The sequence below is a fragment of the Doryrhamphus excisus genome, chromosome 3, assembly GCF_030265055.1.
Source record: "Doryrhamphus excisus isolate RoL2022-K1 chromosome 3, RoL_Dexc_1.0, whole genome shotgun sequence".
Taxonomy (NCBI): domain Eukaryota; kingdom Metazoa; phylum Chordata; class Actinopteri; order Syngnathiformes; family Syngnathidae; genus Doryrhamphus; species Doryrhamphus excisus.
In genome coordinates, this window is record NC_080468.1 from 14277834 (window position 1) to 14290460 (window position 12627).

Consider the following 12627-nt stretch of genomic DNA (forward strand, 5'->3'; position numbering starts at 1 on the left):
CTCATTCCCATTGTTGTGTTCTGCCGCAATCCATCCTCTCTCATGCGTCTCTCCACTTTGATTGTTAAGAAATTGCTTTTCTCTCCGGGTCAGCTCAACAACAATCCGCATCATTACCTGCGTGGGCGAAAAGGGCGGATACACTTGAGACGTCGCCAAACAGACTGTTGCCACTAATGTGTCTAATAGTGTGTACATGATGATGCATGTGTATTTGTGTGTGTGTGTATTGCATCAGCTGCGGCAGGTGTCTCAGACAAAGCGCTGGGACGATGCTGGGACGGGAAGACATACGATCAGACAATCCAGGATCATGGAGTCTCTGGAATTCAATGATGAAGATGTGGGTGTCACCCTGGGAATAGTAAGTATCCTGTAAAGCTGGTTGTGGTGACAATCCAAGTCCTGTTTAAGTGGTTTACCACATTGTATTACAGCTAGGAGACCCAAGTTCAATTCCACCCTCGGCCATCTCTGTGTGGAGTTTGCATGTTCTCCTCGTGCATGCGTGGGTTTTCTCCGGGTACTCCGGTTTCTTCCCAAAACATTCCAAAAACATGCTCAGTTAATTAGCAACTCCAAATTGTCCATAGGTATGAATGTGAGTGTGAATGGTTGTTTGTCTATATGTGCCCTGTGATTGGCTGGCCACCAGTCCAGGGTGTACCCCGCCTCTCGCCTGAAGACAGCTGGGATAGGCTCCAGCACCACTCGCGACCCTCGTGAGGATAAGCGGTAGAAAATGAATGAATATTTTTTGCTGATATGTTATGGAGCAGGGCTGCACGGTATTAGAGTGGTTAGCATGCAGACCTCACAGCTAGGAGACCAGGGTTTAATTCCACCCTCGGCCATCTCTGTGTGGAGTTTGCATGTTCTCCTCGTACTCCGGTTTCTTCCCACATTCCAAAAACATGCTATGTTAATTAGCGACTCCAAATTGTCCATAGGTATGAATGGGAGTGTGAATGGTTGTTTGTCTATATGTGCCCTATATGGCCACCAGTCCGGGGTGTACCCCGCCTTTTGCCCGAAGACATTTCATGTCCACTGCCTTCATGCCCGTTATTTAGCGTGGGAAGCGCCTTGCAAACCTTTTGTTTTGCTTCTAACACACACCAAAAAAGCAAGACGCCCATCTATAGTTATGGGGCCAAATTTACACCATGCAAAAAAATGAAATGCGGTGTCCAAATCATCACAGTTGTTATCATTGACTTATATTCATGACTTTTGTGGACAGAATGTCGAGATAATGTCCCTTTCCCCAAGTAGAGGAGTTTTAAGTACCTTGAGGTCTTGTTTACGAGAGAAGGAAGCATGATCAACATGCGGATTGGTGCGGCGTCTGGGATGATGATGATCTGTTGGGACAACGGGGGGGGGGAAAGAAAATGAAAAGTTAAGTTTGTGTGAGAGAGACTGAGATAGTTTGTGTTTACTATTGTATCCTATCAGTACTTTAACATGCATTATCTATGAATAGTTGTGCTACGTGAGTGGCGCTGTGAGGCTGAAAATGCACTGAATCTAAAAGGTGTAACAATAATATGCAGCAACACTAATGCTGCAATGTTCAATCTAAAGGACACCATGGCTATCAAGAAGCGGAGCTCCAGAACCAGAAGAATCCGCCCTGTCTCCACCAGGCCAAGTGAGTTTTTTTGTCTCTATAGACCTGATTTGAAAAACTCGGCTTAAGTAGTAGTAATGTTTTTTGGTTTTTTTGTTAGGTTTCGGAGATGAGCCCAATTCTTCCCCCATCCCTTCTGCTCCTCCACCCTCTGCCCATCTTCCCCACTCCGCATCGTGGGAATGTCTGTCCACCCTTCCCACCAATGGCTCGCCCTTACGCCACGTGACCCACGTAAGGCCCCGCCCACCGCGGAGACACAGAACAGGGCACCTTCCCCCAGAATTTGTGAGTTCATTACAAATGAGAAACCACGTTGGGTGTGCGGGGGGAGAGAGAGGGAGTGTATCTGAATTATTACTGAGGAACACGGGAAGAGGGGGCGGGGGTGCGTTTCCGCAGGACCTTCAGGCGAAAAATGTTGTTCTGAAGGTTGCCTGCTTCGTGCCAACTTTTCATTCATTTTATTCCCCCCTCCCTGCCAGTGGCACGATCCAAAAATAAGCAGCCTTTGAATTCTGAAACCGTTGCCTGCGTCGTTGTGCAATGACTAGCTTTGTCTCCTGGAGGCAGCTTCTAACTTACCAAAATTGGAGACACGTTCCAAATCACGACAAGCGCTGCTTGGAATTTTGGCCTGCTTGTTTTTTTGTTTTGTTTTTTTTGAAGTGCAAATGGCAGACTTTCAACTTGTTTTTTTTTTTGACATGGAATGATTAAACATTGTTATCCTTTTTCCTTGTTGTTTGTAGCCTTGCTCTGAGAATGGAGGAGTCAGTGTACTGGAGGATGGACTGCCAGATTTCTACAGCAAGAGAGTCCTTCCTGACAGGTAATGGTAATGGTTTAATTTCATTTGAACATGCATCAGATTACAATTGAATGCATCACATAATCAGTTCACAGTTCCACATGTCCAAAAGGAGTAGGAAGAAGCAAAGCTTATTAAATCCTACCCCTCCATCTGGTACTTACAATCAGTAACTGTTACATTTGTTCACTTCCTGCTTTCCTAATATAGTTTTCGTTTTTTTTGTCATTTTAATTTTAATTTTCAAATTTACATTTTTAAATTTAAATTTAAAATTCCTAGGTAGCATCTTATTAGCTTGCTAATACATGAAAACAGGAACCCGGAAATCAACTCCGTCGCCTGTCTATGATGTCATCAGGGAACGACTCTCTTGTTCTTTGCTAACTAACACAATTTTGCGTACTTATATGGTTATATTGATCCCTTCCTATCTCTGTGTTTGTTGTTTTTCTCTCACCTTTAGTCAGCTGTCAGCCATCCATCAGGCCCAGTCTTTGAGGAGGAAAAAGAGACGCAGCGTGTTGTCCATTTTTTCCGGTTTCCGTAGGAACCGCAATTCCACCATATCCAACCAGGAGTTAGAGTGAGTCACTCACTGTACGACATAAAGCTTGAGAAAGGAGGAGAACATATCAATCTGCATGTTATTTATATATAAATAAAAGGTAAAAATATTCAAACAAATACAATAAAATTAGAATAAATTAAAATTAAATAAAATTATCCATACATAAAATTTAAGTAAACTGAAATTGATTGTAATAAATCATATTAAATAGATATTTAAAAAATTAAAAAGCATACAATTTTAAAAAATAATGAATGAAAATTTTTCAAACATTATTAGAGCCCTGTAGACATAAAAAAACACGCCTATAGTCACCTTTACACTCCTATTATTTGCTGTTTACAACACAACTCTTACGCTAAAGGAACTCAAGACATCCACTTGCTAGCAAGCTTGTCAGCTAACCAGTTAGCCTCATATTTATTTCTTCTAAACTTAAGCCAAAAACGTACCACTTCCCTACAGAATGAGAGGAGAGCATTTTTTTTTCTACCCTGTCAGACATGCCATGGCTGACTGCATGACGAGGTAATGTCATGTAAGGTAATGTCGCAATATTTTGTGGCATTACTGCTGGCTAGCGACCAGAATAATAATAATAATAACACTTGTATTTCAATATGTTTTGACTAATAATAGACTACAGTCTGAACAGCGATCAATTATTAATTAATTTCTGAAAACCGTGATATAACAACGAGCGATAATCGACCTGTGACATTGGGTGGGATGACTCTACGCCAAAATTAATATCTGTCATAGTCAATGTAGCTTTTGGCTCATAGCCATCACTTCATTTCCTCCTAAATTCAATAGAACATTTATGAAAGTAACCAAAATATTCTCACTTCCCATCTTTGCTGGCCTGCCGGGTCCAATCCTCGACACCCATAAAAGTACTTCATTTCGACTAATACTTCTTCCTGTCTACATCAGCAGCACCTCAGAGAACGTCTACTCGATGATTCAGCACCCAAAGGACGCGGGGAGGACAGATAATACCATGCATGGCGCAAACGGGGCCATGCCCTCGCCTGGGGTCGGACAGGGTGCTCCCGTGCAAGGCCTCAGGCCAACCAGCCCCTCCTGCCTCATCCAGCGACAGGTGCAGTCTCATCACCTCTGTTCTTCAGGACTCCAGTCTCTTGTGTTCAAATGTTGTACTCTGATTTTGGCAATACTGACGCTTCCAGTACGATTCCCAAACTCATATGATGTCTCAAATGTGCAGAAATTTTGAACTCAAAGATCTACAACTTTTTCTATGTATATCATAACTAATCGGTCTGTTGAGATGATTAGACAACATGATTGCACAGGTATGCTCTAGGCTGGACATAGTAAAAGGCCGCTCCAAAATGTGCTGTTATATTGCACAGCACAATTCCACTGATTCAACATTGATGATTGCACAGGTGTGCTCTAGGCTGGCCACAGTAAAAGGCCACTCATTTTATGTGCATTTATATTGCACAGCACAATTCCACTGATTAAACATTGATGATTGCACAGATATGCTCTAGGCTGGCCACAGTAAAAGGCCACTCCAAAATGTGCAGTTATATTGCACAGCACAATTCCACTGATGATTGCACCGATGTGCTCTAGACTGGCCACAGTAAAAGGCCAATCCAAAATGTGCAGTTATATTGCACAGCACAATTCCACTGATTCAACATTGATGATTGCACAAGTGTGCTCTGACTGGCCACAGTAAAAGGTCGCTTCAAAATGTGAATTTTTATCCCGTCGCAGATGATTAGACAGCATGATGTTTGCACAGGTATGCTCTTAGGCTGGCCACAATAAAAGGCCAGTACAAAAAGTGCCATTTTATCACACCGCACAGTTCCACTGATTGAAAATTGATGATTGCACAGGTGTGCTCTAGACTGGCCACAGCAAAAGGCCACTCCAAAAATGTGCAGTTATATTGCACAGCACAATTCCACTGCTTAAACATTGATGATTGCACAGGTGTGCTCCAGGCTGGCCACAGTAAAAGGTTGTTTCAAAATGTGAATTTTTATCACACAGCACAAAGCCACAGATGATTAGACAGCATGATGTTCACAGTTATGCTGTAGGCTGGCCGGAGTGAAAGGCCACTCCAAAAATGTGCAGTTATATTGCACAGCACAATTCCACTGATTCAACATTAATGATTGCACGGGTGTGCTCCAGGCTGGCCATAATAAAAGGCCAGAACGAAAAAGTGCAAAGCACAACCCTACTGATTGTTAGAAAACATGGTCTTCGGCCACTCCAAAGTCTCCAGAGGTGGACTTGCTGGTGTGTTTTGGATCATTGTCCCGCTGTAGAACCCAAGTTGGTTTCAGCTTGAGGTCTTTGGGAAGGTTCAGCACTGTTCCAAGTTGTTGCCATTTATGGGGAATGGCTCTCACTGTGGTTGGCTGGAGTCCCAAAGCTTCAGAAATCACTTTCTAACCTTTTCCTCAGTTATGTTGTAACGGGGGTTAAAAGTTTCATTTAAATTGATTTAGTTAATTCATTTCATTCACTTAGTTTCATTGCGTTCAGTTGTGTTGTCATCGACTAATATTTTAATTTGTTTTATGATCTGAAACATTTAAGTGTGACACCGCAACACTCGGAGTGCTTCCTAATTTGCATCTAATTAAGATGGCAAAACATTCCTCTTCTGCATCACTGGAAACAACAACCACAATAATTAGCTTTGTTAAATTAATATCATTCTCACTCTGTTCAGTTAGAATAAATCTGGATTGCGTTGTTTTGCCGCACTTGCAGCCGTTGCCTTAAGAAAACTTGGAAAACTTTGAATGCAGATGTATGATCCAAAATGGTCGTACTGTATAATGTACTGTATGTTGACATGTCTCCTTCCTTAGTCCACCGATCTGGTTAGCATGGTGTACAGCTGCATAGGTGCCGACATTGAGGAATCTGACACCAGCAGCACCTCTGACCTCAAAGCGATGGATCAAGACACCGACAGGTCAACCGGCACCTTGGAGATCCCGGCAGACAACGGACGCGTGGCGTCCTCCAAGCAGCTGGCGGAGACAGGCAGGCAGGAGAGAATCGTACCGCTGACTGGCCTACAAAGCGACATGGAGGAGGACACACAGGCTGGCGATAAAGGCGGAAGCGGAGCTGCTTGTGGACCCAGGCCAGATCCTCCGCCTCAGTGCACCAAGCCCAGCCTTGCTGCTATGCGGCAGAGACACCTGCAGGAGAGTTTAGGTACTGCAACTGTAGTATGGACTGTAGCTGCGTGTATAATAAATGTACAACAAATGAAGAAAGCTCTTTTTCTTCCTTTATGAAGCTTTCTTATAAAAAAAAAACAAGTGGTAACTGAAACATACAGAAAAATAAAATAAATTCCTATTACTGCTCATGTTACAGGCTAAAAACACATCAGCTAACAGTTAGCTAACACACGTACACCAACTGCAAATGCAAGCTAATAGTAGCATGAAGCTAGCGAACTTGACAAAACAAGTACAACTTTTAAAACAGAAAATGCATCTATGTAAGTGCTTTATACACCAATATACTTACAAAGACGATAATTTCCCAAGAAACAAGCGTTTAGAGCAACTTTCAGCGTCTTTGAGGTTTTTCTGTTTCGTTTCTGCCGTGAAGCTAGCCTGCTTTTCACCGAGAGAAAAACGACAAAGCTTGTCTATATACGAGAACACTCACTCTCTAGTGGCCCAAAACGATACTTTCTAGAGAAGATGTCTCACTCCGTAAACTTTTTAACCTTAGCGTTTTTAACAATATTTATTGGAACTTTTAGCTATTTATTACTTTCATTTTAACTAACTTATGAAACTTATGAAAGACATGACATACATTCTTAATTTTTACTTTAATGTTGACTTTCAGCAGAGGCAGGAAGACTTGAAGCGGAAGAAGAACAGAATGAAAGAAAACGTGAGGGGAAAGAAAAAGCACGAGGACCAGAAGGGCAGCGTCCTCTCATTCCGGTGAAGGTGCGTGTTTGCAAAATAAACGCTAAGCGCTAATATGTCACAGTCACTTCCTATCTACCTGACCTTCAGCCCAGTCTGGACCTCTCAAGAGACAAAACCTCCCCGGAAAACGCCAAGATCTCTCCCAAAATCTCACCTGTCAGTCATGACGTTGTCACCAATGAGAAGAGCCTGTCGGTATCTGCCAAGCCTGAAAAGGATTCAAGCACCGACCCTGCTCTTAGTGAAGGTATTAAAAACCACACCTCGTCCACCATAAGTACGGCCTCATAAGTATTATACGCATTGTATTTGTTAGGAATGGAATATTTTCCTCTCTGTTTTAGACAAAGAATTGCAGCCTGCTTATATATCACAGAGACATATGCACTATGTTGTTTCTAGAATAGCAACATCAGACAAAATTTGCCTTTTTTTCTTCTCATGTATTATTTATTGCAAGAGCATATGATTAACAATGTATTAGTTTATTGTAAATTGGAATCTTGGTAATGGTAATGGTTTTGTTTCATTTGAACATGCATCAGATTACAATTGAATGCATCACATAATCAGTTCACAGTTCCACATGTCCAAAAGGAGTAGGAAGAAGCAAAGCTTATTAAATCCTACCCCTCCATCTGGTACTTTTACAATCAGTAACCATTACATTTGTTCACTTCCTGCTTTCCGTAATACAGTTTAAGTTTATTTTTTATTTTTATTTTTATTTTTATTTTTATTTTTATTTTTATTTTTATTTTTATTTTTACATTTTGTAATTTTTTGTCCCGTACCGAAGTACGAGGTGAGTACGAGGCGGCCAATCACAGGGCACATATAGACAAACAACCATTCACACTCACATTCATACCTATGGACAATTTGGAGTCGCTAATTAACCTAGCATGTTTTTGGAATGTGAGAGGAAACCGGAGTACCCGGAGAAAACCCACGCATGCACGGGGAGAAATTGAACCCTGGTCTCCTAGCTGTGAGATCTGCGTACTAACCACTCAGCAGCTGTTAATCTCTTCTTAATAAATGGAATGTTTTCAAAGTTAGAGCTTGGAAAACCTGTTTGAAGCTTTCTAAATATGTTTTTAACATTATTAGAGCTCTCCAGACATGAAGTAACACCCCTATAGTCACCTTTACGCTTGCATTACCCAACATAATAGACAATATAAGACGGATAGACTGCTTCTGGTTTCTTTATAGTACTTCCGGTGGCAGTTGTCTCATTGATGTAACATTACTGACACCTAGTGACCACTGTATAGTACTACATATCACATAACGCTAACCACTTGACTATGTCATTTAATTTTACAATTTTGCCAGTTTGTATGTTAAAAGTTGAAATACTTAAAAAGCAACTAGCGGGCCGGATTCAAACACTTAGCGTGCCGCATGAGGCCCCCGGCCCGCAGTTTTCCCACCCGTGTAACTCTATATCAATTACATTTTAAACTGTGCTAGAGACTCCTAGACTCATTTCACAGCCGTTTGAATAAAAGAACCCCAAGTGGACTTCCGCCTAGTACAAGACCAGGTCCAAACAGTTTTTGGACTCTATTTCAAAAATGTTTGTTTTATTATCAGATAAGAATGAAGATCGGAATGGATTCCCGGATGTGTCACGAGGCAGCACAAGGAAGTCCAACTCGTTTGACACAGGTAGGTCTCAACTGAACTTGTGGTTTTAGTACCCCACGACTGGTACGTGATTAGTCCACGTTATATACACACTTCCAATGCATGAATGTATGAAATATGGTCAGTTATGGTCAGTTACGTTTAAGCCCCATGTTATCGTATGTGCATCATGTCATTTCCCCCCCCGTAGGCATGGAGCGGGGAAGTCACAACGATCTGGAAAGGTTTTCAGATCCTAGATTCCCTGTGAGAAAACCTTATTTCCCCCGACACAGAAACAGATCTCTGGACTACCCCGCTGGGACCAGGTGTATGTATCTGTTTGCCTTTCCTGCATGTGACAGTTTTCAAAACCCTTCATGCTGAATCCACAAAAAAAAAATAAGCAACAGTCAAGGCGTTCCCTGTGGTATCGACCCGCCCGGTTAGGAAGCAATAACAATTGTCAATTTTCCAATCGTTCCCTTGGGATGACACGTCTCTGCAGTGTGGATAGAGTTTTTGCGGAGTCTCCCAGCACAGTTACAGTATGGAGGTTGTCGGAAATTCAGCCGGCCAATTGGGTCTCAGAAACCAAAAACACCAAAACTGAAAGACTCCCAAATCATACAGAGAGTCTAGAGATCTGCGATACTTATAGGTTATCACATGGTTTGTTTGGTATCAGGCCAGGTATCATACCTTCGGTCTCGGGCTGATACTGGCACGCGGGGGCATGATACTGGGCCTGATACCAGACAAACCATGTTTTATTTTTTATTATTTTTATTATGTGTTTTTTAATTTATTTTTTTATTTATTATATATATTGAATAATATTTATTTATATTTAATAATTTAATAAGCAAATCTTATTAAATCCTACCCCTCCATCCGGTACTTTTACAATCAGTAACTGTTACATTTGTTCACTTCCTGCTTTCCTAATATAGTTTAAGGTTTGTTTGTTTTTTTAATGTTTTTTATTTTTATTTATTTTTTTATTTATTTTTATTTTTTATTTATTTTATTTTATTTATTATATATATTTAATATTTATTTATATTTAATAATTTAATAAGCAAATCGTTTTAAAAAACTTAAACTATTAGGAAAAGTTATATTTATAAAATATTTATAAATGTTCACTTCCTGCTTTCCTAATATAGTTTAAGGTTTGTTTTTTTTAAAATGTTTTTTATTTTTATTTAATTTTAATGTTATTTTTTATTTATTTTATTTTATTTATTATATATAGTTATTATTTATTTATATTTAATAATTTAATAAGCAAATCTTTAAAAAAAACTTAAACTATTAGGAAAAGTTATATTTATAAAATATTTATAAATGTTCACTTCCTGCTTTCCTAATATAGTTTAAGGTTTGTTTTTTTTTTTAAATGTTTTTTATTTGTATTTATTTTTTTATTTAATTTTAATGTTATTTTTTATTTATTTTATTTTATTTATTATATATATTTAATATTTATTTATATTTAATAATTTAATAAGCAAATCGTAAAAAAAACTGAAACTATTGGGAAAAATTATATTTATAAAATATGTATACATTTTCACATCCTGCTTTCCTAATATAGTTTAAGGTTTGTTTGTTTTTTTATGTTTTTTATTTTTATTTATTTTTTATTTAATTTTAATGTTATTTTTTATTTATTTTATTTTATTTATTATATATATTTAATATTTATTTATATTTAATAATTTAATAAGCAAATCTTTAAAAAAAACTTAAACTATTGGGAAAAATTATATTTATAAAATATTTATAAATTTTCACTTCCTGCTTTCCTAATATAGTTTACGTTTTTTTTTATGAATTTTATTCTTTATTTTTTTAATTAGAACATCAACATTCTTCGGCGAGGAAAGGCTTTTCTCAGCTCTGGTTTAACTTTGTTTAGATACAGAGTTCTATTAGCGCAGCAGTAATTGGCAGGCATGGCTTCATTATTCATCTTTTTTATTTTATTTTTTTAAGCTGTGCAGTCAGGCCTTTAAGATGAAAAACTCCCTGCAATAGATTTCAAGGGCCACTAATCAAACGACTGCAAATTATCTCTGCGAGTAATCAGGAAGCACGCATCCAAAGTCTGCAGGGGACTCAAGCCAGTCGATTCAAATTAGTATGAACAACAGTCGACGGTGTCAACTTTGGATGTTTGGGTATCTTGTTTATACTGGAAAAAAAATTACTGGCATAGTGGAAGACATATCAAGACATATCAACATATGTAGGTATCCATATAAACACTTACACGCTAATATACATGCAAAACAATACTATTTTACACTCATATCTAACCCACAAGGTATGCTGGGTAATTTCCAGTACTGTTTTGCATGTGTGATTCACTGCGGATGATGAATACCTCCTAAAGCAACTTAACGCAACTTTGACTACTTTCTGTGCAACACAGGTGTGAGCAAGGCAGGGTAAAAAAGAGATGGGTTTTCGAACAATAAAATTCCTAATTATGGAGATTATGAGCAAAAAAAATGGGTTCAGATGGTAAATATCCTTTGTGCTCTCGGACAGTAGTGAAACTAATTATGTATATGAATGCGTTTATCTTAATGCATTCATATACTGTACATAATTGCTATAGTGTGTGGGTGAATGTCTGTCTGACTTCCTGTTGCTGCTGCCTCCTTTGTCGTGGTGCATGAGGGTCGCAGGTGGGGAGGGGTGCCCGCCGCATGACATCCTGGACTGGTGTCCAGCCAATCACAGGGCACATATAGACAAACAACCATTCACACTCACATTCATACCTATGGACAATTTGGAGTCGCTAATTAACCTAGCATGTTTGAGACATGAGATGTCCGAGTGTGGAATTGAACTTGGGTCTTCTGGCTGCGAGGCCTGCGTGATAACCACTCATCCATTAATTACTTCTTAATAAATGGAATGTTTTCTATGTTAGAGCTTTTTTTTAACATTATTAGAGCTCTCCAGACATGAAATAACACCCCTATAGTTACATTTACACTTGCATTACCCAACATAGTAGACAATATAAGACAGATAGACTGCTTCTGGTTTCTGTATAGTACTTTGCGGTGGCTGTTACTGACACCTAGAGACCACTGTAGAATACTACATATCACATATTTGAATGCGTCTTCTGAATGCCTTATATTTTTGTTTTTTATGCTTGAAAATGTTTGATTTAGGCGTAAAACGTGATTTATTATCACAAGTTACAAGGGACTAGTTGAGAGTTTTTATATTATGGGATGTATTTTGTATTAATTGACAGTACGTTTGCTTTTTTTTAGGCTATGAGGGTCCCCACCTTGGTAACAAAGATGCTTTATGACATTAACGTTGTCCGGCTGAGGTTTGCATGGAAAACAAGACCGGAAAACCGGAAGACTGGCGCTGCCCAACACCCTGGAGTCCATGATTTTTTTTAATAATTACTTTTTAAATTAACGTAAAGACTTGTGAGTGTGCTTTTATTGTGTCTATTTCTTTTTCATGTTAAAGTGATTGATTGCATTCGTTAGAGGGAATTTTACAAAAGCACTTTTCATACAGTTCTAGTTCCACGTTTGTCCCCGCTAGTTGTTTGATGCCCTGAAGCTAAATAATTTCAAAAAGAGAATTTCCCGTCTCCTGCCTGTCGTTGACTGACAATCTGCTAAAAGCTACATTTGTACGTGTATTTATTCCAATGGAGATGCACACGATGGACGTAAAACTGCACTAACCGTTGTGGTACATGTACAATCAGGATCATTTTTATCATGTATCCATCGCTATGCATTATTGTATGCGTTTTATGGAGAACTGTGTCGTAACGCGCTTAGCTGTTCCATCTCTATTAGCTATTTATGATCACTTATGGTTTTAATCTCATTTTACAGGGAGGAAAATGATTCTATTTTTTGAAAATGCTTCAGTGAAAGAGAATGAATAAAAATGAATTTACACAAATTGTTGGTGCATCATAACGATTTTGGGGGGACCAAAACAAACC

The 12627-nt window shown here is 38.9% G+C and overlaps 1 protein-coding gene across 6 annotated transcripts in view; it reads left to right on the forward strand.

The window, feature by feature from the left end:
• Positions 1-12541, forward strand: part of carmil3 (capping protein regulator and myosin 1 linker 3) — a 90275-nt gene extending 77734 nt beyond the window's left edge. The window contains exons 30-41 of one of the 6 annotated variants that reach the window (XM_058065949.1): positions 239-364; positions 1588-1654; positions 1734-1921; positions 2386-2465; positions 2911-3030; positions 3952-4120; positions 5889-6243; positions 6898-7001; positions 7071-7230; positions 8586-8660; positions 8830-8949; positions 11924-12541. In XM_058065949.1, the coding sequence (XP_057921932.1) occupies positions 239-364; positions 1588-1654; positions 1734-1921; positions 2386-2465; positions 2911-3030; positions 3952-4120; positions 5889-6243; positions 6898-7001; positions 7071-7230; positions 8586-8660; positions 8830-8949; positions 11924-11964 (1605 nt within the window). In that variant the 3' untranslated portion in view covers positions 11965-12541. Of the gene's footprint in view, positions 1-238; positions 365-1587; positions 1655-1733; positions 1922-2385; positions 2466-2910; positions 3031-3951; positions 4121-5888; positions 6244-6894; positions 7002-7070; positions 7231-8585; positions 8661-8829; positions 8950-11923 lie in introns of all 6 variants that reach the window. The other 5 variants (XM_058065950.1, XM_058065948.1, XM_058065951.1 and 2 more) reach the window with 5 other exon arrangements.
• The last annotated feature ends 86 nt before the right edge of the window (positions 12542-12627 follow it).